General features: G+C 47.7%; 1 protein-coding gene across 1 annotated transcript; it reads right to left on the reverse strand.

The window, feature by feature from the left end:
- On the reverse strand, positions 1-27,021 carry LOC8051348 (transcription elongation factor SPT5). The gene is made up of 19 exons (XM_029990561.2): positions 26,936-27,021; positions 25,228-25,432; positions 22,909-23,192; positions 22,184-22,321; positions 21,994-22,093; positions 21,198-21,332; positions 19,645-20,415; positions 17,572-17,669; positions 15,314-15,383; positions 15,130-15,255; positions 13,840-13,965; positions 12,131-12,317; positions 11,432-11,537; positions 10,575-10,711; positions 10,120-10,407; positions 8,953-9,096; positions 8,335-8,447; positions 7,406-7,501; positions 1-200 (listed from the first exon to the last, which is right to left on the reverse strand). Exons 2-19 carry the CDS (start codon positions 25,405-25,407, stop codon positions 60-62), a joined length of 3,240 nt encoding a protein of 1,079 aa, XP_029846421.1. The 5' UTR covers positions 25,408-25,432; positions 26,936-27,021; the 3' UTR covers positions 1-59.
- Between the last annotated feature and the right edge of the window lie 821 nt (positions 27,022-27,842).

Here is a 27,842-nt window from a genome sequence, read left to right on the forward strand (position 1 = left end):
TGAAGTGTGAAGGGGCCCCAAGGGGGGATGATGAGTTTTCCGTTTAATGGGGTGTGGGTTCAGCTGTCGTGCATCTTGCAGAGGTAGCGCATGGGCTGCATGGTGATCTTGCCGTTGCCCATCTTGACCACCCCCTCGGGATGGTCGATGCTCAGCAGTTCCCCAGTCTCCTCCCGATCCTCGCCCAGGATCACTTTCACCTGCGTTTGGAAGCGGCGGTTTCGTCAAGCCTCGGAAAACGCTTACACAGACGCCATGTGACATAAGAATATACACTGCTCTTTTGCGAAAAAGAAAAAAAAAACATGTCACATTTTTTTTTTGAAATCTTGTTTTTTGAAATTTGCAGACAATTTTTGTCTTGCCCTTCAGTATTTTGCCGAAATAACTCTTATTTATTTTCAAATATTGCTATGAAAGTAGAGCAAAGTGGGTCTGTAAATGTTTTTTCTTGTAATTTTACAAGAAAAACTTTTACACACTTTGCGGTTTTATAGAAGCGGCATCTCCACATGTGTGCAATTAATTTTTGTCATTTCATTTTCTGGTTGAACTTTAACTGAGATATCCAAAAAGGGGTATAAATATGCTAAATATAGTTTAAGTATTTTTTTCAATATGCCTCAGACATTTTGTGTGACAATTGATTCTTAAAAAATTTTTAGTGTCATTAAAAAAATATATGCTATCATAGACTTTTTAATTATACCTTGATGAATTCTATAGGGAGTATTCACTGGCGGCTATATCCGTGTACACTGCTGCTGAGCGCGTGCTGACGGCGAGCTTCCGCAGTCCTTTTGGAACGTGCATTTAGCACCATCAAGGTTGCCGGTCTTAGCAGGCTATTAATGTGAGCTCGTTCTGAGCATGCACTCTAAACATCGCCCTCAAATATGGCGTCCAGTGAATGTGTGAAAGACCTTCAAGCTTACCGAGGTACCATATTTACACGAATGTAGGTCGACCCTTTTTTTTCGATTTTTGAAAATCTGAAGTGGGGGGGTCGACTTATAATTGAAACAAAGCATTCCACCACTGGCACAAACAAAACAACCGCGATATCATGAACACCTCGGCTTGTTACCCGGCTGTACCTCTAGCATTGCACTATTCTGTGTGCTCATTTTACAAGTTAATTATTTTTTTATTTGCGTGAACGAGTATTACTGATAGTGATTCGCAAACGCGCCCGACTCCCGGAGGGTGGCGGCACTTCTTGTAAGAGCCACTCCGGAGGCCGTTGGAACAGCCTCACGGCTCATTGGCTCACTCACCCTTTTTCGAGCAACGAGTGCCGTCTGGGGAGTTGTCTGCAAACTACAATCGAAGAGCAGCCCAACATGTCTCCGCCGGTCAAAACACATTAGCATCGTGCCGTTGTACCGGTTTTCAGTGCTTTTTATACTCCATACTACCAATACTAAAAAATAAAGCGTCGTAATAGACTAAATACGCGCGAACATAGATGCTGACAATGTTGCTGTCGCTATTTTCACAGGGCACTGCATCCCAGTGTCCTGCGAAAATGGCAACAGCGGGAGTGTATGCAAGCGCAGAAGCTTACTAAAAAAAGGTCCTTTCACGCGACTCACGGTAGCACATCGTTTGTTCGAGTGACGAGATCATGCTGAAGCGCTAACTACGTTTTTTTGTATTGGCACGCGTGATCCGGGCAGTTTAGGTTTTCGGTGCTCGTTTTTGGCCATTCTTCACTCGGAAGCAACCAACAACTGTGCTGTTCGATGCGAGTTCAACCCGTCGGAGCGGGTGATGCTCCAGTGGAGTCAGCAGTGGCACGGGATCTTAAACTGCGATGGCAAACAAAGAGGCTTCCGTAGGCCAAAATCTGGTTCCGGAGCTGGAAATCAGGCTTGCAACGTACGCCGCAAAAGTGTGCAATCGGTCCCTACCTGTGACGTCCAACGCGATCACCCAGCATGCGCAGAGGATGCGGTTGATCCTGTCATTTGCAAAGTGCGAGATTTAGTTGGATGCCGCTGACGTGCTTCGAGAAAGTGGCAGTGATGATGACGGGCCTGACATCCCCAGTGCGAACGAGTCGTAGTCTAGTCCCGGACAGAGTGAGAACGACTATGAGCACCTTCAGCTGTCCCGCCTCCTGAGTGAACTTCCCAGTTTCATTAACGCCTGGGCATCTCATGCACCTTGCACGTGCATGCGCAGCCAAAGCACGCCAGAAGGCATCGATCGCGTGTTGGAGGCTTGGCTTTCGAAACAGATACTTTGCTGTTCTCACGTATCGCAGTAAAATGCGCATCTACACATTTTTTTTTTTTTTGCTGATGTGCAATGTGGGGGGGTCGATTTACAATCGAGTCAACTTACAATCGTGTAAATACGGTATGCATGTTTATTTTCTGATTTAAATAGCTGAATTTGTCTTAACCCCACACATAATCTTTGCAGACGAAATGTTTAAAAGTATCCAAACTAACCAAGCTATTTCGAAACTGAGTACTGTGGCCCAATGTTTTAATAATATAAAGCGAGTATCAACCACCGGGACGGCCAGTGCTGTGCCGCGGAGGCTTGCAGCGATACAGGAGAGATTAAGCGCACGTGCACAAATCCCTTTCTGGTGGGAGCGTCGTCTGCTAGGCTATTCCGTTCAACGCACACAGCCCCTGCTCCGTAGCAAAGGAGGGCAGGGCGCTTGCAATGTCGAAGTGTATCGCCGATAAGCACCTCCTCTTGGAATGCGTTCACAATCCTACTAACGTTAGCCTCTGAAACCCCGACTGCTGTTGCTATATCCCTTTGCGTCATGCCACCCACCGACATTCTCACAACATGTTTCCGTGTTTCTATAGGCACTCGAAGAGGCATAAAAATGCACACACACACCCGCTGGTCAAAGAAAAGTGTGACTACCCAGCTACATAGGCTAGATGATGACAGCAACAACGCAGTTGATAATACAAAACCCCAAGCGGAAACCCTGTCTATACTCCGTTCTACTTTCGTGTTGTCCAGTCCATTGCTAAAAGTGTGTCACGTGGCCTTCCCATTGGGTACAACTGCACGTAAAAGCACAATGTCACGTGGCAGGGTGAAAGCACTGGATTGGTCTAAGTTGCTCGTAGCATTGGCTACAATATATAGTTTAATTCATCGTTGCATTCAGTTTGTCGCGTCACCATATCTTTCATTTTGTTGGTGCTCACAAAGTAAACATAAAAAAAAAAAAAAGACCCACTAAATTAAACTTGTGATGATGCGCTGTTTATGCCACGCCTGAGCAGTATCACGCAAGCAAGCGTTGTTCAGATCTTTGCTTAAAGGCGGTTAGTTATGCGAACAGATAATAAACAGGGACTGTGTGTGGTCAATGGAATAGCCTAGCAGACGACGCTCGTACCGGAAAGAGCTTTGTGCGCATGCGCCTAGTAATCTCTCCTGTGTCGCTGCATGCCTCCGCGGCACAGTGCTGTCTGTTCCGGCAATCGACTGTCGCTTGATATTATTAAAAACTGGGGCCACTGTACACATATTTGTAAGCAGAATGTAAAGGCAAATAAATGTGTTAAAGAAATTTCTTCCCAATTGGATCACTCTTAAAAAAAACTGAAAAAACCCCTCTAAAAGCAGTGTTAGCAAAAAACAGAGACTCGACATTGGCTGCCATATTCTGTTTCACCTTGCAGCGAATGGGAGGACGCTACGAGACGTCAAAGCCGATCTAACCATGCGCGAGTGTCACGTGAACTTTGGGAGGGGCACAGCAATGCGCTGAACAGAGTCACGTGATACGTTCACAGCACTGGATCACAAGAGATGGCTCGTGGCATCCACCGTGATCCTTCGCAAAGCAAAACCGAGTTCAATCTTGTCGTCGTCTTTCTATCGCCCATTACACTGATGGTGACAAGCTTAATTTTCCCCAACATGCTCGAAATTTAGAAAAAAAAAAATAACAACAGGAATAGTTCTAATTTAACTTGATGAACAAATATTTGTACGCCAAGTTCTTCGGACCCCTAAGCTCCAAAGAACTGTAAGTGAACCCCGCACACCTGGTGCACCCACCCAAGAGTAAAAAGTAATGAAATTAGTTTACTCAGAAGTGAGACCTAAAACAATGCTAAGGGCTTTCTGCCTCTGAACCATAAATGCCTGTCAAATACAGTATTTACCGTATTTACTCGCACAATGAACGCACTCGCGTAATGAACGCACCTCCCAAGTCGGCTGTCGAAATTTCGACTTTTTTTTTCACTCGCGTAATAAACGCACCCCCAACTCGGAGGTCAAAATTTTGACCCCCTCCTCCCACGCGCGCGAAATGAACGCACTTTTTTATCCTGGTGCAGCGAGGTCAGCGAGGTCGCGAATGCATGGGCAGCGTGGTCGAACAAAACGCCTTGCAAAAGACGTTAAAAAAATTCGCAAAGATCCAACGGAAGCAAGAAAAAAAACATGCGAGATGAGCTTTTTTTTTTTTTTTTTTTTAACAGCGCAGTCTGGACTTTGGGTTCGCGCGCCGCCCCGCGCAAGGAGGTAAGAAAGAGACGCGGAGAAGCGCTCTAAGCGACAGCTTGCGAAAGGCGGCAAAAAGAAAGAAAAGAAATCCACGGAACTAAAAGAAAACAAAAATAAACGAGCTTTTTTTTTCTTTTTTTTTTTTTTTTTTGCACAACGCAGTTTCGTTATGGGGGGTCGTGCGCCGCGCGCAAGGAGGTAACAAAGAGGAGCGGAGAAGCCCTCTAAGCAAACGAAACAGCTTGCGAAAGGCGGCAAAAAGAAACAAAAAGAAAAACAACCCACGGAACTGAGAAAAAAAAACAAGAAAAAGAGGAGCTTTTTTTTTTCTTCTTTTCTTTGCATGGCCCAGTTTGGTTACGGGGGGGGGGGGGGGGGGGGTCGTGCGTCGCGCGCCGCGCGCAAGGAGATAAGAAAGATAAGCGGAGAGCCCTCGCCTAAGCAACGCCTAAGCAAACAAAACAGCTTGCAAAGGCGGCAACAAAAAACAAAAGAAACTAAGAAAAAAAAAAGGATTTTTTTTTTTTTTGCACGGCTTCGTTCGGTTATGGGGTAGGGCGCCGCGCGCAGAGAGATAAGAAGTTACTTCGATTTTTCAGGATAAAAGGTTCGTTCATTATGCGAGTAAATAACCGACCCAAAAATTTTACTTCGCGTAATGAACGCCCCCCCTAACTTTGCATCGATTTTTCGGAAAAAGAAGTGCGTTCATTCTGCGAGTAAATACGGTACATGATTGTAAGTTGACCCCCCACATCGCACATAAGCAAAAAAAAAAAAAAGAAATCTTTAGGGGCACATTTTACGGCGAACACGTGAAAACAACAGGGCGTCTTTTTCGAAAGCCCAGCATCTAGCAGGCGCTCGATGCCTTCCGGCATGCTTTGGCTGCGCACGCACGGATGAGGCACACGGAATGCCCAGACGCTATCAAAACTAGGAAGCTCACGTAGGAAGCGGGACAACTGAAGCTGCTCCCTGTCGTTCTCACTCTTTCTGCAACTAGAGTATGAGATGTCCGCACTGGTGCTGTCCTTCCCGTCATTATCACTGCTACATTCTGAAAGCACGTCGGTGGCGGCATCCAACAAAATCTCGCACTTCACAAATGACGGCAACAATCGCATCTTCCGCGCTTCCTCGGTGATCGCGTTGCACGTCACGAGTAGGAACCGATTGCGCACTTCTGCGACTTACGTTGCAAGCTTGACCTCTAACTCGTCTAACTCTGAAAGGCGTCCCGACCTATCCAAACTTTGGTCAGCGGAAGCCTCTTTGTTTGCCGTCGCAGTTAAGATCCTGCGCCGTTGGAGATGCCACTAAAGCACCATCCGCTTCAACGGGTAAAACTTGCATCCAGTGGTGCAGTTGTTGGATGCTTCTGGATGAAGAATGGCCATAAACGAGCACCAAGAACCTGAACTGTCCGGATCACGCACGTCGATACAGAGAAACATAGTTGGCGCTCAAGCGTAATCTCGTCACTCCATCAAACAACGTTCGACCGTGAATTGTGCGAAAAACTGCAAAAAAGCGGCGGCGGGGAGAGTGAGGCTGTTCCAGCAGCCATTCCGGAGTGGCACTTACATCAAGTACCGCCACCCCCGAGAGTCAGGCGTGCCGTGCGCCGTTCACCACCATACATTCAAACTAATTTGGGAATCAATATCAATTATACTCGTACGTGCATATTTAAAAAAAAAAAAAAAAGAACTTGTACAATCAGCACACAGAATGGTGCAATGCTAGTTCGATTATAAGTAGGGTTGTTCGTTTTCGGGTAAAAAACGATTTTACCCGATTTTTGTGCCCCGAATATGTTTTAGGAGAATCGGGTTAAACCCGATTTCTCCCCGAATTCCAAAATACACATAACCAACCTATTTATTTTTGCGCTTAACGGAGTTTGTGGCGCGCACACGCTAGCTACCCTACCTCGGGACAATAGTGACCTATAGTTCATTTCGCAAGCTGTGTGCAGCACTATGGACGCTACACGACTCTGAACCAACCGCCCAAAGAGCGCGCCTAACTCACCATGACATTCTACGGAGGCTGGCTGAAAAAAAGCGACAATAGGCGTTGGGGCCTCGGAGGGACATTTCCGTCACCCCGCTGTGCATGTGGAACCGCCTCGGCACGCTACGTAGCTTCGGCCCTGCTGCACACAGCTTGTGAAATGCACTATCAATTCCCCTTCAACCGCTGAGGTGTCGACGCCCAGCATGGGTCTCTCGGGTAGCATGGCCATTTTGCTGGCGTCCAAGCTTTCTCACAAACAACGTCCGAGCCAGTCAGTCGCGTAAACAGATCGGGAAAACTTAACAGGTTTATTCCAAAGCGAAATATCTGATCGAAGACGACCGTCCCTCGAACGGTCGAGGTTTTTGTTGATACCTGAGGGAGAGGAGGAATCCGTGGGCGGTGCTTCCCTCGAAGCGAACAACGGCAATCGGAGCTGGAAATCCCTGATGTCCCCCCGATTACCAGCTTTAAACAGACGCGTAATCTTAACGCGTGAGCGTTAAAAAAACTCTTGATACACCAAGATAAAAAAAAAAGAACAAATGTTTTACTGAGTACATTTGTAAATTTAACCCGAAAAACCCCGAAATTCTGAATGTTTCTACAAAAAACCCGATTTCTCCCCGATTATCAGCTTGAAAAAGAGCACCCGATTTTTACCTCCCGCATTTAAGAAAATATAAAACCCGAAAACGAACAACCCTAATTATAAGTTGACCCCCCACTTCGCATTTCCATAAATTAAAAAAAAAAAACGGGTCGACCTACAATCGTGTTAATACAATACTGTTGCAGCACTATTTATTCCTTAATAACACAAACAAATTCAACTGGTCACATGACTCCACGTGATCCAAATCAGCAAAGAGTTCCTCACCTTGTCTTTAGCAACCGGCACCACGGGTTCCAAGTGCTCGCTGAGAATGCTGACGACGCGGTCTTCTTTGAGGAGGAACACTGAGCACATTCCACCCTGCCACAAGAACACACAGTCTTCCTCAATTACAATGCAGAAATAGGCTTCTCTTAACAGTGGAATAAAGGCGCCAGGTTAAACGAGCTAAGTTCGTATGAGAAAAATTGTGCACAGGCATAAAATGCAGGTGGAAAAAATAAAGATGAAACATACATCAAACAGATAACCAAACAACAGATAGGTTACCTGTTGACTGGCTCTCGTGGCGATCGGCTATTTCCGTGCTTTGTGACAACAACAGCTTGTCGTCATGTGCACAAGTCACGTGACAAGGAGACTAGTTACCCTTCCACTTTGCTCCCTCCCTCCCTTTTGGGTCCCCAATGGGGACAATCTCATCGTACCGAGGCAATTCAGCGTGATTTTCCATCCAGCAAGCATTCCCTCTTCACTGCAGGGGTTGTACTTAAGGCTGGCAATCCCGACTGCTAATGACAGTGCGCTTTAAAACCATTCTCTGCCGAGAAGGACACGCTTGAGCCATCTATCGACTAGCCTTAGCACACTTGGCATTTCCGTATATTTCCTTCTTCTTTTTCTGCACATCTTCTTTCTCTTTCGTTCAACAAACTTTTTACATGGTAATAAATGACCATTTCTAATAGATATTGTGTACATTTGATCTAATAAATACTTCAAAAACTTCAGCTCTAGTGACATCCAGTTTCGGAGTAAGAGACCATAAGAATTTGGACCTAAGCAACCTCAAGTGCCTGGCCTTCGCCAGCTCTCAGCCAGTCTAAAAATCATTTCACGGTCCCTTCAAAACTGAGGAAGAGAAGGCAAAGGAGGGGGAGAGATAGCAAAAGGGAGATGGGGTGATAGCATACCGAGATGCCCCGTATGACGCCCGTCTGTCCAATCATGCCGTCGTCCTCGTGCGTGTCCTTGATGCGCACCTCCAGGTCCATCGTCTGCCACTCCACCGACAGGGCCTCCATCCCTGGGCAGGAGAGAAGCGCTCCTGTTGCCCGTCTACCACGTCCAGCCAGCGTATACAGTGGTTCCCTCCCCAAAAATTCACAGGGATCTTTAAACCGCAAAAATAAACAATGCATCGCCAAAAGTTCATTCTCCGTCCAAATGTAGTGCTAGAGGTCCAAGCCGTCAGAACCCTTATCTTATTAAAAAGTTATAAGTGATTTATTGGAGATGTAATGAGAAAATGGGGCCCGCTTTTGGTATGACGCTGTTCAGCTGTATGCACTCAACGGCTCCGTCGACCGCCACTTTCTCATTGAAAATTTCCTCCGCAGATCTGCATTTTACTTGAGCTGTTCCAGTTTCACCCTTGTGGTTACGTACGAGGTAGAGTTGAAAAGCTGCACACAGTCACATCATCCAGAAGCTAGCGCTGGGGTGGCACCAGGCGTCGATGGGCGAAAGCTTCGGAGTTTCGTCGTTCAGAATAATCGGCGGTCTAAAGGACAACGGTGTCCACGACTCACCTGCCCCTGGGGTTTGGGGGTTGAAGGGGGACGGTGCCCCGGGAGTCATGGGGCTGTAGCCGCCGTACGTGGACGGGGATGGCGTGCCCGCCTGGAATGCCACGGGGCTCGGGGTCGCCACGTATCCCTTCGGGCTCGGAGACGCTAAAAAGAGAACAACGTTTCTAGCATCCGTTAGACTGCCGAGGCAGAGTCGACCGTTTGTGCACCAGATGTGTAGAACAGTCGAGCCCGGTCAAACGAAATCAACGGGAATCAGAAATTACTTCGCTATATGCTTCTTCGTTATATCTGGACCTTATAAAAGTAACACACAAATAAAAGATGACACGGACCGTCACAGGCACACGTTTATCGTGCCTGCAGAAAGCGGTTGAGGCTTTCCTGCACGTGCTCACCAGGCAGATCGGCGCCGCTTCTCGCCAACTGCGAGAAGCTTCGATCGAGAAAAGATCCTACGAGCTGTGTACGGATCGTGTCGACAGCTGCAACGGCCGCCGCGAAGTACGCCAGCGGTCGCAACCGCGGAGTGCGCCGAGAATTAAGGCTTTTGTTTTATTACGCAATACCAACAGCTCAATTGGTAATTTACGTTTCAAACCTACCATAAAATATCGGGGGAGCGCTCACCCCACTGTCATTGAAAACTGGGTTAATCTAGACACGGCTGCTTGCCAGGTCAAGTCAGGCACTTAATGTTTAATTTGCAGAATTTCCAAGTTTGGGAAACGTTTATAATGGACGCTTGAACAAAGTGGGCGCTTCCACAGTATTTTACGGTGAGCAGCAAACTTGCCCAAAAGTAAAAGAGCCAAGTAGGGGCAATAACAATGCTGGGTTCGTAACTTTTCCAACAAAGTGAGTGCACAATGACTAAAGTCTTAACAAACACACAACTTGTGACATGCAATACGGTGACGACCGTTTAGTACACAAAAGAGGGGCGCCAATGCAGAGGGGTGCGAACGTGCCTTGACTAGTCTGATCCCGAAGTGGCAACAAATTATGTCACAGTCCTGGCAGTGGTCGTAAAAGTGATGATGAAGAAGGTGAGCGGTCAAAATGGTTACTTCTGTCGTAGCATTTCGACCCGTGGCTGTGCCTCTTACGCTAGAGAGACCCTCGTTCAACAACAAGCAGACGGACGAGTAGGGGTCAGAGACTCACGCTGATAGGCGGTGGGGGAGGGGCTGGCCTGGTACGGGGAGAAGCCGTGGTCCGAGCCGTACATGCCGGGGGTCTGCGGGGTGTAGGGCCCCTGGGGTGTCTCGGGGGCCTGGTAGCCCGGGGTGGCTGGCTGGTACGAGGGGGATGCCTCCTCCAGCTGGTAGTCGTCCAGCTCGGGCCGGGCCGGGGTGTTGGCCGTCGTGGGGTCCCAGGCCCCGTGCACCGGGGTGCGGCTCCCGTCGTGCACGGGCGTCTGCCCGCCCCCGAAATGGGGCGTCCGGCTGCCCGCTGGGATGTAAAAAGATGGGCTCGTAAACCTATGCCTCGCAAAAGCATTCAAGACGGCATGCGTCCACCGTCTCGGAGAACCTTTGTTCATTGTAGTTTTTCTCACCTCTTGTAAATCAAAATAGTTTCATCGCCCTCTGTCTTTTATCGAGCCTTGCGCCACTCACCTTCGTAGAGGGGTGTCTGGGAACCGTACATGGGTGTCCGGGACCCGCTGCTGTACATGGGCGTCTGGCTGCCGCTCCCGTACATTGGCGTACGGTTGTAAGTCGACACTCCGCCGCCACCCCCTTTGCTGGCGCTCCTGTTGGTGCGGAAATAACAGCAGGGTTAAGCACAGCCTCTCCTAGCACACGAAAAGCTTCACCCACAACCACAAAATATATCAAGACAAATTACTTTAAGTGTTCTCAAATATCACCAAATGACAGAATATTTGATTAGAATCTGAAATAAAAGGGGCCAGTTCATGGGATCTGGCTGGCCCTGGTTTTCCCTTCACTTAGCTCTCAAGTTCAAGTAAATAAGGCTTGTTACCATTCTGTGGGAGACATGGTTGTTTAACGGACATATGCCAAGGAGAAATCACAGTTAAAAAATGTTGGATTCTCATCTGGTTACGCAGCAGGACGATAGCCTGCCTTAATGTGCAGAGCCTAAATTTGGCACCGCAGAGGGCAAGTCAGGGATGGGTGGCATACTACTGCCAATTAGGGGCCTTCAATATGCATCTCGCAGCAGCGATTATAATGTGCAAGTTGACAAAGCGCCCTTTTTAAATCGATATTGGTAGATGCGGATATTAAACTCTATATATTTTAGTTGACTGCGTAAGCTTCCACGTCGTCCGAGCAGTCTCAAACCCTTAGCCACAGACCGTCTTACTAGAACAGGTTAAAACAGCAATGTCTTTGCTCATACCATCTACTGTCCCGCAACACACCACACAACAGCGTTGTCTAGTGTTGCGTAACACCAGGAAACAGTCCTTGGCAGCGAATCCTAAAAATTCGAGGCAGCTCACCCGACGACGGCAATGCGTGACCTGTCCACCGAGATGGTCTGGCACTTGGTGTGAAGCTCCACCCTGGCAGTAGACTCCGTGGCATCCTTCACAATTCCAATGTGGCCTGCACATAGCACAGAGGAAGTCGGTTCTTCCTTAGGGCCGCCTCACGTAAAAACATGACACATTTTTGTGTTCTTCCACGTAAGCAGCACCTCAGTGTCACTTTAACCACAGAATTCCTCGTGTCAAAGAATGGTTCTGAAGTTGGGTTGGAAATGCAATGGTCTTCACTCAATTGCAAACAGGGGCTAGACTTGTTTTAGTACAGTGTCAAAGCGTGCTACCTGTTTCCTGCCCTCTATGCATTGGTCAAACGAGACAACAATAAACGCTAAAATTTGCAAACATGTTTCTGGCACCCAGCTGCCACCTTCGTAGAAGTTTGTGGAGCGCAGGATCTTACTTGAGCGCAACAATAAACCAACACGAGATTCAAATAATTTACCCCATACATTGCCCCGCGTGGTCAAAACGACTTACTTGGAGCGCGTCGTTGCAGAAAGACGGCTTATATTTAGAATCTCAGGTGGCTACATGATCCACCCTATGAGGGCACGTTGTAAGCAATAAGCTGTCACGCATGATTTGCTGGATTCACAAACTGTGGCCGCATGGGCGAGAGAGAAAGAGGGGCAGAAAGCAGAGCGAACGCACCCTTGTAGGGCCCCTGGGTGATCTTGATGGTCTCGCCGATGAGCTCGCTGTCCCTGCGTCCCCCTCGACCCCTGCCGCCGCCCCCTCCCCCTCCCCCCCTGCCCCCTCCCCCTCCCGAGGGGTGCATGGGGCTGGAGATGCGGGGGGACTGGGGAGTGTAGCCGCCCATCACGGGACCCGTCACCTGCTGCTCCGGGGGAATACGTGGGGACGGAAGAACCGCAGGTCAGGTAAAGTGGTCACGCACTACCACACATGCAGGTACGATCCCAAAAAGTTTTTTGAATCCAGAATATGTTTTATGAGTTGTCTTCTATTGAAAAATTGTCGTGAACAAGCGTCACAAACGAGTGTCATGACCAATCGACATGGACAAGCATCGTGAATGACTGACATACTGCGAGCATTACACAACAATAAGGTTATATACTATAAAGTTTATATATCAAGTTCGAGCACCGGCGAGGCTCGAAACTGAATCGGTGCGGTGGCAGTCGAATACTACAGCCACTGAGCTGCGTAGCACAGCTGCCCTGGAACGGTCGGGCTCCCGGAAAAACGTGCCGGCGAGAGCGGTGCGATGTCGTACCATGTTGCCTCATTGACTTCCTGCATCGCGCCTGAACCATATAAGGTGACACTTGTGCGGCGTGCTTGTTCACTTGGTCTCGCACTGGATAACATATGTGGTGCACAGGGAAAAAAAACTAGTACAAACCATGCACAGAGTGCGGTTTGTGCTAGTGTCCTATGTGCGGTGTGCGGGACATATTTTTCCTCCCTGATCTTTGCCAGCATGATCAAGCAAATGAGTTCAAACGCGACAACATTAAGGAGCCTGTGTTTCAGAAAATCCGGAGTCGGTGGGACCAGAAAATCCTCAATGGTAAATAGGGTCATGACGTCACAGCCACGTGTGACCTCACACGTGAAATGATGTGGCGTGATGTCGGAAACGTGATGTGTGACATCACGTCACCTTCGCAGTGATTGAGTTTGATGAAAGTGCTCCAGAAGAGGGGGGACAACTGTCGTTCAAATATGCCATGGAACAAGAAATATATGAAGGAATTCGCAACAATCTCAACTACGATGAGTGAAAATGCCAGTGTGGTGTGTGTGAACACGTGTGTAGTGAGTGAGTGAGTGAGATACTCAATGCGCGTGAATGTCGAAGGAACAAGGAAACAAGAAACTTTGTAGTGTGTACAGAACAGTGAAGTAGTGCTATAGAATGTGAAGAAGATCACGTGTCAGAAAAAAACAATGAGAAGAAAGTCGTACTGTGGATAAATAAAGGAGTGTTGTGTCATGAGAACTAGGACGTTGTGCGACTCAAGAAAATGAGAAGCGAATGAGAAGGCAATGCGAACGGGGCTCGATAACGCTATCGCATTCCACTCTTAAGGGCAAAGCTTAAGGTTCCTCCAAGTTTTTTCACAGTGAACTAAACTTAAGTTCATATAAAATTTAAAACATTGAAAAGTTGCATAATGAGAACAAAATGTTGTAACCACCACACAGAGAGCCCCTGCACAGATTAATTCCTTCCATCCTCGATGCAGGCAAGCCTACTTAGAATACAGACTTTACGACGTTTATCTCAGAAACGATTAGCAGACGGTCCTGTAGCATGTGTTAAAAGGGTACGAGATGCAGCTAGGTGAGGAGGCAGTTGCCCGACTCCAAAAGTTACAAAAAGATCTTACCCTGGTGCTGCCGGCCAACAGGAGATGCCTCGTCTTGCAGACAAAAATTCCTCCATTCTCGAGCATCATACGAGAGTGCAGAAAGGCAAAGCTCCGGAAGATGTGCTTGACTACCCCTTGAGATCCCTGCATTACGAACGGGCGCAGAAAAGAGTCTGGTCAATCTCCGTCCACCCAAACATTCAATCGTTAGCCGAAGCGAGCTTACGTCTGAGTTACTACACCATCTTAATGTTTACAAGCCAGCAACTCTTCATAGCTAGGTTCTATTACTGCAGAATGAACTTCTGGCTGTTCAAAAGCAGAATGTTGGGTTTTAGTTTTGGATTTATTTTTATGTTTTTGCTCGAGCAATGGCCCATTAGACCAGAAGTTGGCAAACTTTTCGATCTCGAGGACCCTCGATCTCTCTTAATTGATGGTTGAGGATCCTGATCTCGGCATTGGTGCGGTAAAGCAGTGTGGAAGCCTTGCAAACAACAGCGTGCGTATGCTGGAAAGTGTTTGGTGAAAACATTTTGCAATAATGGGTGGCACAGAGGTGCTAAAATAGTCTTTAAACTTGAGAAACACTTTACTGAGAGGCAGGCATGGTTGAGGAAATTCGGAAGTTTGGGGAACCCGGTGGGTTATCTGAGGGACCTCCGAGTTCCTACGAATCGTGGCATAAGATGTAAGTGTGGACACCACGCACTTTGCAACTGCAAAACAAAGTCCTCACCTCGCCTCGGTTGCAAGCGGAGCTGCCAGATGGCTCCACGACATATGGCTAAAGGCGGGCTGTGGGGCCCGGTTTCCCACGACTTTCTATGGGAGACACGCTCGATTTAAAGTTGTTTTCACGGTGCACCGCGTCGCGTAGAGCTTGGCACCCGCGCTACGTGTGTCGCTTAGACACTGCCTCGTAAGTGACCCTAGTTTCGTGCCTAATCGACAGCAATAACAGTTTTATTAACAAATTAAAACGGAGAGATCTCTGGCACGGTGTTCAAGCAAGCATTCGTCAAGGTCAAAGCAAATGCTCAGACCGGAAAGATTGCATGTCTGACTCCCATAAAAACAAGACACTTTTTTTTTTCTTTCTTTCTTTACTAGCTGCACTGTCTGGATGGTGGAGACGTTCTTGGCTGAAGCTACTTGGGCGCACGCCAAGGTGACTTTATCTGGCTGATTGCATTGCAGCATTTACCATGCTGTGTGTCTTCACCTCATCTTACACCCTGCTACGAACCCAGTTTGAGAACCCTCGCATTAGAGCAGACGAGGCACGTCTTGCAAACCGGAACTTACCGAATGAGGGCCGTCAATGACTTTGACGATGTCCCTGATCTGGATTTGATTCTGGTCCGAGTCTAGTGCCACGGCCTTGCGCGCATCACACTTTTTGTTCACAGACTGGTGTTTCACTTGAACCACCTGCAGAGTTCAGTTGTAAGCGGACGCCAGAGAGGGCAAATGGCGGCTTTCTTCTTACCTTTCCATTCATGCTGAGCACCTGGAAGTTTTCCTTCTCCAGGCGCACAATCACCCCCACAGTCTGGGGGCTGGCAAGAAAAAGCGAGGGCAGAGTGTCAATGCAAACTGAGATGGGGAACATTACTTGAATGAGTCATTCATTCATTCGGATATAATCAAATTAATTGATGTCTTTTAGAACCCCTCTTCAAAGGCATTTCAAGCTGTGTGTGAGGTCACCACTGTGTAACCTTGAAACATTTACTTCAGGAGTCTGTTAAGTAGTCATTTCACATTGTTCTTGAGTGTATACTGCGGCCTACCTTACATTTATTCACGTTACCAATTTTTGGCGTCCATAGCAAATCGAGCTTGAAATCAACTACCGTATATCGCCGCGTATAGGCAGATTCTATATATAAGCCAAACCCCCCCCCCCCCCCCAAAGTCTGACCAATAAGAATTTTTTTTTTTTTTTTAGTACCAAAAAGAGAGTTTAAAAAATTATGTTTTTTAAGACATTTTCATTTTAGATACCCATTTCTGAGAAGGTGAACTTATATGCGGTGATATACAGTAATCCAAACAACCACAAAACTAAATAAAAGAACCAGAAAAAGTGCTGACCAATCGATTCCACACAAATAAAAAGCAAATCAAATTGCAAAGTGATCAATTACAGCTGTCATCCCATTAAAGCCGCAGTCATACTGCTAATACAAATGCATCATACAAAAGACACTGGCTCGTTGCAGACATTACCAGCGGACATGTCCCAAGCACGTTCGGAGCACGTTTGCTTCGTACGTATGTACGCTCTAAACATGTCTGCGGGGTGGATCGGTGGCCGAGTGGTCTAGCGCACACCAGCTCGGAGCACGTGGAGCGAAAGCTCGTGCTGCAGAACCCGGGGATCCTGGGTTCGATCCCCACCCCTGCCCATTTCGATCTGGATGAGCATCGTACCATATGCGGTCATGTATCACTACTGCGTGGTGCACGTTAAAGACCCCGGGCTAGCGGTTGTACTGCACTAGCGAAATTGCTCATCTACAGCTGGGAGACAAGTTGCCTGTTGAGTCAGACTAAGTTCTAGGATGTATCAACATACACGCAACATTAACATGTCGGCAGACGGTTTTTGCATGATCAGTGTGACAGGACCATCACACAAGACTCGGACAGCGTCTGGAGACTGCATTTTAAAGCAAAAGCTTTGAGGAGCTTGTGTCGCAGAAAAGTTGGCGTCGGTGGGACGGGGAAATCCAGGATTGGTCAATAGGGTCGCGACGTCACAGCCATGTGACCTCGCGCGGGAAGTTCAAACAACCCACAACGCTCACGTGACGTCACGCATGGAATGAAAGCGATGAAAACATGACGTAATGCGAATTAAAGGTTGCCGCATGTCTAAAATTATTTAACTTTATAAAGTAATTAATTTGCCATAGAGAAAGAAAATAAAGACACTTAAAAACTGCTTACATGTAGGAATGCAAAAGAATTTCTACACACAGTGCATTCCTACAAGCAGTGTACCACACCTTCCTTTTTCACACAGCGCTCCGGCGGCGACATCATGCACTGTGCAGGCACAGTGCACTGCCAGCTTCACGGCTGCCGTGACGAAGCATCTGCGTTGCTGTTCTTTTAGCCAATGGGAATTCAGGTGTCGTTTTCGGTACTACAGACAATGTCAGCTTCGCTCCATGAGACAGTTAACGCTTTCGCATTTAAAAAAATGTGAAAAATTTTAGGCGGAGGCGGGATTCAAACCCCCGGCCCTTCAGCTGCAAGCCAGACACGCTACCAACCAGGCCACGCAGACACGCTTGCACGTCTTGGGAACGAGCGGGGGTTCATATGTTTAGCTATCGCATTCCACTCTTAAAGGCCAAGTTTAAACATACTCCTGTAATTTCGTATGATGTATTTATTAGCGGTGTGACCGTAGCTTTTGCATTTGATCAATTCTGACGCACTTCTCGATCTGCAAGATTTGGAGTCAAAACCCCACCAAAAAATCACGTTTTTCTTTCTTTCTTTTTAGAAAAGGAAGACAAATATTGAATAACTACCGAATTGTTCTAGCCAACAGAGGAGTTGGGGATGGCCATGTCCGTCCATAAAATGAACAGTGCATTGGCTACTACACACAAAGACGAGACAAAGACCAACCCACCCCCCCCCCCCCCAAAAAAAAAAAAAAAGTTCCTGGCTACACCACTGCGGCCGTCGAGAAAGGCAAAAGCTGCGGGAAGGCAAAGGGTCACCCACTCAAGTTGCACCAGGTCCCCCCACTGGAACTGCCCCAGAGAGTCCACCCCCGTGGCCATGTCCGCACACAGCTGGAGGTCACGTGGCAGCACCTTGAGCTGCACAAAGGGAAGGCGGGGCACGCAAGCTGCCGTCACTTCCCGTGTGGAGGGAACTAACCCCCAAACAATATGCCAGTCTGGTAGCACAGATGACAACCGTTAAGGTTCTCGTCAATCCTTGAGGAAAATATAGGGGAGTTCCGAGCAAGTAACGACACGGCAAGACTTTTTTATGCGTCCTAAACCTGGGGAACAAACGAAATGAAGAACTGGTTGGAGGCAGTCAGAACATTTGGTGGCTGGAAGTGTATAAAGAATGCACAAACAAAAGGTAAAAGGAACCACATGTGCGCCTATTTGAAGAAATGTGCATGAGTCGCCCCTTGTCCTGTTCATTCATTATTTCCTTGTACCTCTACACCAGTCGGCAACAAGCGGCTCATGGTCCGGCGGCCTCAAACACTATAAAAAGGACACGTATCACAACCACAGGCCGAAATGCCGCTAACCAGCTTTCCCCTTCTGACTTATTAGGAATAATAATATTAATTATAATAATGTTTACTCCTATTTTTAGGAAATAATGAAGCGGCAGGGAAAAGGCTTCAAGATGCTTGACGAGCCCCGTCGGCAGTGGTACAAATCACTTTGCGCAGCTCAAGCAACACACAATACACAAAAAAAGAAAATGGTCTGAAATCGCTGTTTCTGCTACGCTGATTCTCCAAAAAATATGTTAGCATTTTGCACGGCTGTTATATACAACAAAGCACGGTGAATGCAGCCTTTCAGCACTTTTCCACAGAATAAACATTTCCAAAACCCCTCTTCTCCATGGTGCAAGCAGATCAGGTCACTTAGCGCGTCCATGAAGGACGTGCACGTGATGCGTCGAGAACAACGGTGCCATTTCATTGTTGTGCATGCAGGTTGTGCATACAAGGGCAACGACACTGTGCGCTTGCAACCCGGTAACACGAAGGACGTCGCCGGCGATCTTCGGTTGTTAGGTGTTACGTCACAGCGACGCTTCCTATAACCAGCCAATCCGGTTATGCCCTATCGCATCGCCTCTTCAAATATGCACCCCGCCGCCATCTGTCAGCACTTGCAGAAGGTGTTCCCCAGCCGATTTCAACAACCAGTGGAGCTGTGGTGCTATCCTGTGGCGACGTTGCAAACTCTGAATATGTGCGCACTTAACCAATCTAAGGTCAGCGCATGTACAAAGGCACCAATGGCTTACAGTCGCTGACCGATTTTTCAGACTTTGCAGGGATCGAGAAAACGTCCGAATATTAGAGCAGTCCGAAAAATCTTTAGATTAAAAAACTTGGCTTTATTACGTCTGCGTAGGCTAAAAAAAGTCGCAAACAGTGCCGTGCTTCAGGTTACGCCTGCGTGTCTTTTTTCAAATTACGCCTCTGTTTGCGTTCGGCAACTTTCTACTAGCTTGAGAATCGCTCCCTTCTTTTCTAGCGTTATGATCCAGTACTTCCTGCACTTCCTAACGACACATCGCAGTGGCGGAAAAACAGATGGGGCAATGACGTCCAAGCTAGCGTAGTCCAAAAACGGGATTCACCGAGATGAAATCGATATGAGGGGCGCAAGTCCAAGACTGCAATGGCAAATGAACAAAGCAAAATGGTAACGACAATGATGATGATAATGATTCGCAGCAAGAGAAAGAAAAGCCGTACAGCTTCTCCTAGCGGTAGGACTTCGCAGTGCTCAAGTAGCGCTGCCAAACCAATCCAATCCAATCCATCTGCACCAAAAATTAATTCAAAATGACCACTTCTCGGTAGTGTTTCCCGCTGGTAACTCGCAATGATTTTGTATGAAAAATCAAACTTCCGGACTTCAATCTATTCGTGAATATGCACTTTTTCTATCAGGTAGGTCACAGTTCCTCCTTTAAATCTGAAATATCGAACAAGTCAGAATTATCAGTGTCCTAGAAATCGGTCAACGACTGTATATCGTTAGAGATTTGTTCTAGATCACACAATGAAAGAGAGAGGCCCACCTCGTGCATGGTGAGGTCCGAGAAGAGCACCACCATGTTGTCCTCGACCCGCACGATGAGCCCGGTGTCTCCCTCAAAACGCCCGGCGATCACCTTGACGTGGTCCCCCATCTTGAAGGACTTCTTGAGCTCGTGGGCCTGGAAGTCCAGCGGCTCCGTCAAGTCCTCGTGCCGCGGCAACATGGTGATCTTGTTGCCGTCGATGGAGATGATTTTGCCTTGCAGGTGCACCAGCTCCCCTTCGGCCACCTCCACGGTGTCGCCCGGAGCAAACGAGTGGCCCTGCTCCTCTTTTCGACTCTCCCCCAGCTCCAGCTCCAGCCCTTCCGGCTGCTCCTCGAACTTCTCGAGCTCCGAGAGAGTGGGCTTCACGCCCTGGGCTATGATGGCGGACATGGCGAATGCCTTGTAGAGGAAGCCCTTGCGGCTGTAGCGGTTTCCCTCAAAGATGAGGAAGTCGCCGTCCGTGGTGACTTCTCCGCCGACGGCGCGGATGGCGTCCACGTCGAAGAGCTTGGCGGCGGGGCGCTTGGACTTCTTGCGCTTCTCGGACTCGCCGGCCGCGGGCCGCAGCGCACCGCGCAGCCGGGTGTAGTCGACGCGGGGAAGCAGCTTGAGGTTGACTTGGCTCTGCGCGGTGTCTACGTAGTCGACTTGGGCCAGGTCGTCGCGGTAGATGCCCCGCTTGAGGCGGACCCACTGCTTGGGACGTAGCTGGGCCTGCTCTTTGGTGACGCGCAAGACGTCCGTCATCTCCTTGATAGGAACCATCTGAAAAACGCCGCAGGATCAATCAATCAAGCAATCAATCTCTATTCATCTTCAGCAAACATCAAAAGCACTGCATATTGCATCTGAATCCTTAGCCATTGTGGCTAGTTTCGAATCCATTCCTCGACACAAAAATACAAGATATGGGTTTCACCTTGCACGTATGCTAGTGCCGCACAAATCATATAAAATAATAAAAGTGAATATATTGTCCTATTTAAACAAATATTCAATACAGTCACACTTTTCAGACCTGTCTAGGAAGCGCTACAGCTTATTTCAACCTCCACTCCCACGGAGCACTCCGCAACAACGCGACATTCATGCACCATAATTCCAGCAACTGGGATCAAGAAAATAACTACCGAAACCGGCATGTTAAATTTTTTTTTGCTTACCTCTTAATTTTTATTAGCTATGTTCCTTACCGTACCTCGAAAGTGAACGGACAATAACATTTCCATACTCAAGAATCTAACCTTGTAAATAGGTAATGGACAGGGGTAACATGTTATTACACGTGTCTGGTAACCTTTCGAGGTTATTTAGAGAAGGCCAAAATCTTGCCACCACACTCCAGAACTACACCAATATCTGACTTGGGAGCTTTCCTTATAAGTAGAAACAAATACAATCTCCAGCAGAAGGCAAAATTCCACCCTCAACATATTAGGCCATCTTGTAAATATTTCTCCGAACACTGCTGCTGGTTGCAGAACTAGCAACAAAGTGGTTTCTCGTGACAAGCGCCGAGAAAATCCCAGCTAGGTGAGGGCACGTACCGTCTGCTGGTAAAGACCGATGCGGAGGTTGCCAACGCCCTGGATGACTTGCTTGACGTGCGTGTGCTTGTAGGCCTCGATGTAGATGTAGCCCTTCAGCCCCTCTGGGGCGACCACGCTCCGGATTTGGAGCGGCTGCGGGGAGAGGGACAAGGGCCAGAGCGTTAAGGAGACGCTTGGGCACGGTGACGGCCACGCCAAAAGGTCCCGGAGCACAAGCTCAGAGAGCACGCAAAGATGTCATCACTCCGAGGAAGAAAGGAAATCAGTATTCTTATTCATGTTTACTATTCAATAGTATAAAGTCATCTGAGTCTAACCAGGAGTGAAGAATGCATAAACATAACAAGGCACCGAGAAAACATCAAGAAATGCAATGCAACAGTTATACCATTACATGTCATATACAATCTCTATTTTGAGTGCTTAGTTTGAAGCATTCCAAGACCTAATTTAGATACATTTTTGACGTCACAGTCCCATAGACACGAAGCACACTCTAGAACAGAGGTGCTCAAAGGGGGGGGGGGGGTCGCGGGGGCCTAAGTCAAGCCACTGATAGCTTTGATACTGCTCTAAGGGGAGGGAGGGGGGGGGGGGGGGGGATCGCCGGAAGGCCTTAGAATATTTTAGGGGTTGCATAATTCTGCTCAAGACAATATCAGACTAAGCCTTGTAAGCTGCAAGCTTCACTTGCATTGGGGCTCTTGAAAGCTTACGTCGGGAAAAGCCTAACAACGGAAACCGGCAGACAAAACCAGCATCTGGTGAAGGTACCAAAGGACGGATCACGCACCTCTTCCGAATACTGGTAGGCAATGAACTTGCGCATCATCTGGAGCACCGTGGACTTCTCCTCCCCAATCTTGCACTTGACCATCCACAAGTTGGGGTCCCTGGAAGAGTGTCAAAAGGGTAGTTGCCGCCTTCATGCTCCAGACTTGCCCCCAAGAAACTACCTAGAAACCCAAGAGAGGCTATCTCACTTGACTCCTGGCAGGAGAGTCTGCTGGGCGATCTCGTCCGAGAGCTCCACGTCGGCCTCACGGTAGCCACCTTCGGTCGCAGTCGTGTCCGCGTACTTGCGCCGGTAGTAGTCCTCGATCTCGTCTTCTTTCTGGGACCTGCTCCGCGAAACAAGACGGCGTAAGAGGGACAACAAATGTATGCATGTATGGATATGTGTGTGTGTTTGGCCAAACAGCTAAAGTTTGCTTTTATCGTATTGTTGTTTCTATACACCTCTTCGAAGCTGCACGCTGCATGCCAGGGCGCACCTTAGGGAACTTTTTTGTTTGCTTTGTTTATTGTTCTTTATTTGTTGCATACTTTTGAATGTGTGCTTTCTGCATATAGTGTGTTTTCTATTTGAAATTTATTTATTTTATGAAAATGCATCTATGGAGATGCAAAAGGTATATTTATTTTCTAAGAACAAAACCCTCCTTCTGTACTTTAATCACCCCTAAGCGTACAGTGAGATGGCAGCTACGCACTCACTGAACCCAACGACCACCTCTCCTTCATCACCTGAGCGTGGGCATGGGCAGGAGAGAACGTGATCAAGCAGGGAAAGATAACGCACAATTGGTCCAGTTGGCCCGTAGCTTCCGCTAAACTGTCAGCTTAGGTATGAATGGCACATAACGGCCCATACATAGGCTGCCAATACTCAGAAATAAATGAACAAATAAACGAGACGAAGACTGACGTGAGCATCATCTGGAGCCTGCGGTGGGAGTGCAGCTCCTTGGAGGAGGCCTCCTCGGTCTGGCGATGGGGGTCTATCATGTCCTCTGCCCCCTCCTCCCAGTCCTCGTCATCTTCCACCTCGTCGTCCACCTCCGCCTCGTCCAGGATGAATCCGCCGAAGCGGGCCTTCTTGCGCCGCTTGCGCCGTGCCTCCTCATCCTCGTCTTCTTCCTCTTCTTCCTCGTCATACTCATCCTCGTCCAGGTTCTCTCCCTCTGGCTCCTCCTCCGGTTCTGGGTCCTCCTGAGAAACCGGTGACATTCATCAGTTTCCTACACTATTGAAAGTGTGTGATAAGACGGGAGCGCCACGGTGCGGCTCCTAGAAAAAGCATTTCGAACTGAATGCAACCGGACTGACACAGACATCTTGCGTAGCAGCCAACCTTTGCTTCTAATGAATGTCAGCTTACCTGAGCACACACTATACAAAACGTTTGGGGGCATAGTCGGCACTAACTTCATTTATGCAAGACCTGGAAATCAAGAGCAAAGATCCCCTTCAAGTGCTGGACAAATGTGCCACAATCATCTCAATCCCAGTTTGCCTACTTGATCCCCCAACGAGCGAAGAGTAATCTGTTGATAAGGGGAATAAAAAGTACTTATCATGTAGATCTCTTTATTTACTGGCACCGGCGAATTTCGTCCCATAGTGATTTCGGAACCTTTCAAGCACATAGACGATTTGTAGGTGCCTCTTCCAGAGCAGATGAGCGAAAAACACGGCGGAATGTTGCCGCCGTTGCTGCTCACAACTGCGGGACACGCGAGTGAACAGAAGCTCCGAGTAACTTCCGCAGGTCGAATGACGGAAAACACACAGGGCAACGCTGGACACGGGTATGTTTCGAATGTCAAGGTGCCAAACCTTTACTCCGGAGTTAGACCAAGAAGCACAGCCTTGGGAAGGCGCAGAAGACGCTGCGGGCGCATTAGAATAGGACGGAGCGGACAGGGTTCCAGTCTGCGGCATAATGTGGGTGCTGTCACTGGTGGCGCTTCCGACCAGCTGCCAAGGTGGAGCGGCGCGCCTCCTAGAGGTGTTGCATGTTCCCATCGCTGACAAAACGAGAACTGCAGGGTGCCTCTTCCGAATGCATCCAGAACGAATGCATCCACCTTTGACTCCGGTTTAAAGTAGGAGGAAAACAAGACTGGAGGCACGCGACGCTTACCTTTCTTTTATAGAAGCCTACAGTGTCACCAAGTGTTTTAACGGAGACTCTAATAACATGGCCAGCTGTCTTTCCAGAAGATTGGGTGCCTCGGCAGCGATGGAATTACTGGCCTCTCACTTGGCAATAGCCTACCCCCTATGCAACCGCACAGCTTTGGTTAGTGCAGTTACAGACAATAAATAAGCAATCGGGTTGCCGCAAAAGCCGTCGCCTTAATGGATGGAGGAGCTCTGTGCTTCCCGACTTGACTTTCTCCGTACGATTAGGATGCATAAAAGCGTCTTAGGGCACAAACAGGTCAGTCAAAGCTAAGACACAAAACAGGGGCACTTACAAGTGCTTGTTTGCGAGAGTTTAATGGTATCATTTGTACACACTGTACAAAGTTAACAAAAAGATTTTCCTTTAAGTCGCAACACAGTTACTGGCAGCTGTTCTTCCACTAAGTGAAGGTCATGTGCTTGCAGCCTATATCATCCCTCTGTTGGAATATGTGCGAAATCCTGTCCCATGGAATGCCACAGTACGTATTCCGAGCAAATCACGCATAAGGACTTGACTACTAAAGATACCGAGTTACAACAACCTTTCTGCTTGCGGTAAGGAGGTTTTGCATACGTATGAACTTGACGAGCATAAACATAAATGATGTTAGCAAACATGAAGGGCTTTGCAATGCCCTAAAGGCCAGTTCACAGACTTTCGAGTGCTTACGACCGAGTGCCTTGATACATCTTGGGATTTATCACAACGCCCCCACAACTTTTGACCGGTCGAACACTTGGCATTTCTGTATGTTTACACCCCTTTCTTTCGTACATCATTCTTTTTTGGATGGCTAAAAAAAACTTTTGAAAATGTTATACTCGAGCATTTCTCATATACATACATTTGATCTTGAAGATACCACAAAAACCTTCACTCTAGTGAAATGCAGTTCCGCAGCAACCACATGGACGGTGCCAGCATGCCAGTCTGTTCTCACGACGTAAGAGATTGCAAGAACTTGGTCGTAAGCAAACGCAAGCTTTGAAGACAAACGCGACCTTCCTAAACTCTAAGCACGCAATCCTTCAAAGAACAGGAGGGGAAAACTACCTCGGCGCCTTCGGGAACCTCTTCTGCCTCGGCCACGCCGATGCCACTGCCGGCCTCGCTGCCAGCTTCACTGCGAGCTTCTTCCTCGTCTTCTTCCTCCTCTTCAGCTCGCTCGCTCCCCTGGAAGCTGCGCTCGCTCTCGTTGTCCTCCGAGTAGTTGCTGCCCTCGCTGTCCGACATGGCTGAGGTCGGCTAACGCGGCACTCTGAAAAGAGCAATCCATGAGCCGAGTCAGTCCAATACGAAATTGTGCCAGAAACCAGACAGTTGAACAGGCAGGGACCTGGCCTGAAAACTGGTAAACGATAGACTGCCAACGTTATCTTAGGACAAAACACTCTCTCTGTACAGGAGAGATAGCAAACATTTGTGTTAGTTTTGTTTGCAACGCCATCATTTGTTCCACATACCATGAACAGATGGCCTTCTGTTTAGTTTGATGCTCCCGATTAAGTCCCAAACAACCAATCACAAAATGACATACAGGTGATGGCTACATTCTAATCTATGTTTTTTTATAAAAGAAAACATTACGAATAAATTGCTTGCCCTAATACACTTCTCCCCAAATTCTCATTTCCATCTTCCGCTGAAAAGTTTCTTCGTCCATCCCCCAAATGCAACATAGGTCGCTACAATCACTTTCAAGCCACTGCACAAGCAGTATTGGTTGTCAAACAGCCATACCAATGGGAACAACACATATGGATATGAGATTTGCATTCCACAAAGCATTCTTTGCTGTCTCTCACAGGGGTCATGCAAAATCCACACAGATGACCTCAAAGTCGCCTCTGACACTTAACTGTTGATATGCAATGCATTTTTTCTTGTCACCGTCTGTCAGCTTTGTACAATCTAGCAGCACTCTCTCAATGCACTGAAGTGTCATGCACTGTGGCGCGCAGTAATTGGTAGTGTACTTCGATCCTCCACAACTATGGGAAGTGATTTTTTGTTATTTTTTGACAACACGACAGGATTCCTTTCTTCGTAAGGTTTATCGGGCAACCTTTCAGTCTCGCCTCTACGCGAATTTGTACGTCGCGATCCAAAATAAAGAAGGTTTCTCTTACAAATCAGTCTGACGGAAGCTTAACTCTTGAAGACATTTCGTCCCATGCATTGCTGTCTTTGTTTCAGAACATTAAAATGTTCTTCATGTTGAGTCTAAAAGTTAGTAATTCGTTAGAGTATGCTCCTCTATATAAATGTGACGTTAAAAAAACCGAAGTCTTGTCAGGTACTACTTTAAAGAAGGTATCGTGCCACAGTAGTATCTGTGAATCAGCTAGCTTTTTGCCATATTATCTGCTACGTGTAGCTACTCCCATTCACTCAACATGTACACGAATTTTCTCCCGAAAACATCCGGAGCAGCTCAAGGGGCTTTAGAAACACGAAGAGCAGTAACGAACGAACGTTTTGGGCGCCATTCGAGAACGTCGACAGTACTTGACGTCGTAGCGATAGTGTAGTTCTTTTAGATTAGACCCACAATTGTAAGGGACGCCTTCTCGGTGAGATCGAGCTTATTATAGCTGATCGGTTCTGATGTTTAAAACGTAGAAACGAGTTAACTGTCTTATTGAGATAGGAGCCAAGTGCATGGTTCTAAGACATCAAGAGACACGTTGACCTGAATTTCGCGTTCCGTGATAATATTTGGGTTAGTTGTTTGAGGGGGCTCTGTAAAAAATATAAATACCTTCCAAGCCACGAAGAAATTTCACAGAAATCGAACGTAAATCCTTCACCGATAAATCAATCCGGCAGGGCACGCACAGTGTTGCTTGCAAGCAGCATTGAATATGCCCTAAGCCGCCAGCTTTGGTCAAATACAAAATAACTGACGAACATAGAACCATAATTTTCATCATTATTTGTAGCAGTTAATCTTTCAAATATAATTATTACCCGCGTCTTCCATTTAGATTCCTTAATTTTTTACATGATGACACCATAGCAGTTTTATAAATGGAAATATGGCCGCGAATAAATTCTTTCAATTAGGTGGTGGCTCGCGCAACCTAGGCAGCGTTTTTAGCAACTTGTGGCTATAAATGGATGGATTAATGTTAATGGCTATACTGTTTGTAACTGACGGTAGCTTGCGCCACCTAGCCTAAGTCTAAAAAGAGAAACATGATTTCTCTCTCACTCCTGGCAAGTTTTCCCCCCCTAACTATCACCGAATTAGAGCACAGCTCTAGAGCAGGAGGGGGGAAGGGTACTGAGGGGAGGGCATACCCTCCTCCACCCCTCATTCTTCAATCTCTTCCCGGGGGGGGGGGGGGGGGGGGGGTAGTCACGTGACCTCGGGGAGGGGTGTCACGTTACCTCGGGGGGAGGGGGTCACGTGACCGTGGAGGGAGGGGTCATGTGACCTCGGGGGGGGGGGGGGGGGGTCACGTGACCTCGCGGTTACGCCGACGGCGACAGCGACGGCGACACCGACGCCGTAGCCGCTGTTGTATTATTCGTCAGTTGTATTATTCAGAACGTCAGTTGTATTATTCACTAGTTCATTCCCACCTTCATTACTGTCTACTAGTCTGGGGTTCAACGACTAAGACAAATATTGATAGGCTGTTTGTTTTGCAAAAAAAAGCAGT

Source organism: Ixodes scapularis, unplaced genomic scaffold (assembly GCF_016920785.2).
Source record: "Ixodes scapularis isolate PalLabHiFi unplaced genomic scaffold, ASM1692078v2 PGA_scaffold12__126_contigs__length_90152505, whole genome shotgun sequence".
NCBI lineage: Eukaryota > Metazoa > Arthropoda > Arachnida > Ixodida > Ixodidae > Ixodes > Ixodes scapularis.